This window comes from Passer montanus, unplaced genomic scaffold (assembly GCF_014805655.1).
Source record: "Passer montanus isolate IOZ18808 unplaced genomic scaffold, ASM1480565v1 scaffold619, whole genome shotgun sequence".
Taxonomy (NCBI): Eukaryota; Metazoa; Chordata; class Aves; order Passeriformes; family Passeridae; genus Passer; species Passer montanus.
In genome coordinates, this window is record NW_024371249.1 from 14,527 (window position 1) to 15,470 (window position 944).

General features: G+C 69.1%; 1 protein-coding gene across 1 annotated transcript in view; it reads right to left on the reverse strand.

Moving 5' to 3' along the window:
- Positions 1 to 564, reverse strand: part of ZFPL1 (zinc finger protein like 1) — a gene marked incomplete at its 5' end in the record, with an annotated part of 3,058 nt that extends 2,494 nt beyond the window's left edge. Inside the window, one exon of the mRNA XM_039727509.1 lies at positions 175 to 564. Coding sequence (XP_039583443.1) covers positions 175 to 564 — 390 coding nt within the window. The remainder of the gene's footprint in view (positions 1 to 174) is intronic.
- Between the last annotated feature and the right edge of the window lie 380 nt (positions 565 to 944).

A 944-nucleotide genomic window follows, 5' to 3' on the forward strand; every position in this document is an offset into this window, starting at 1 on the left:
CATTTGGGGGCAGTTTGGGGGGGTTTGATTTGGCAGATTTGGGGGCAGTTTGGGGGTTTGATTTGGCAGATTTGGGGGCAGTTTGGGGGGTTTCATTTGGGGCGTGCGACTCGGTGGATTTTGGGGGCGGTTTGAGGGTTTGGTTTAGTGGGTCTGGGGTCCCCCCTCACTCACCAGCGGCAGCCCCAGCCCCGGGCGGGCCCAGGGCGCCGAGCGCAGCCGCGCCCGCAGCGCCTCGGCCACGGGGCCCTGCAGGTTGGGGGGCGGGAAGAGCGGCCCCCCGCACTGGGGACAGCGGTGCCCGGCGGGCGCCGTGCGGGGGGACAGCGCCCGCGCCCAGCGCGCCAGGCACGGCCAGTGGAACACGTCTGGGGGGAAAGGGGGGTCAGGGAACCCCAAAAACACCCACAGGGACAGCGCCCGCGCCCAGCGCGCCAGGCACGGCCAGTGGAACACGTCTGGGGGGGACAGGGGGGTCAGGGAACCCCAAAAACACCCCAAAAACCCACCCAGGGACAGCGCCCGCGCCCAGCGCGCCAGGCACGGCCAGTGGAACACGTCTGGGGGGAAATGAGGGGGTCAGGGAACCCCAAAAACACCCACGGGGGCACCAAGGGGGGTCAGGGCACCCCAAAAACCCACCCAGGAATGGGGGGCAGCTCCCAGGGAAACCCCCAGGGGGGGTTTGGGGAGCCCAGGAATGAGGGGTCAGGGAACCCCAAAAACCCACCCAGGAATGGGGGGCAGCTCCCAGGGAAACCCCCAGGGGGGGTTTGGGGAGCCCAGGGGGGGTTTGGGGAGGTTGGAGGGAGCTGGGGAGGACCAGAACACCCCCCAAGCCTCCTCAGGACCCCCCCCAAATCCCTCCCAAGCCCCTCCCAAGCCCCCAAACACCCCCAGACCCTCCCAGACCCCTCCTGACCCTCCCTAAACACCCCCAGACC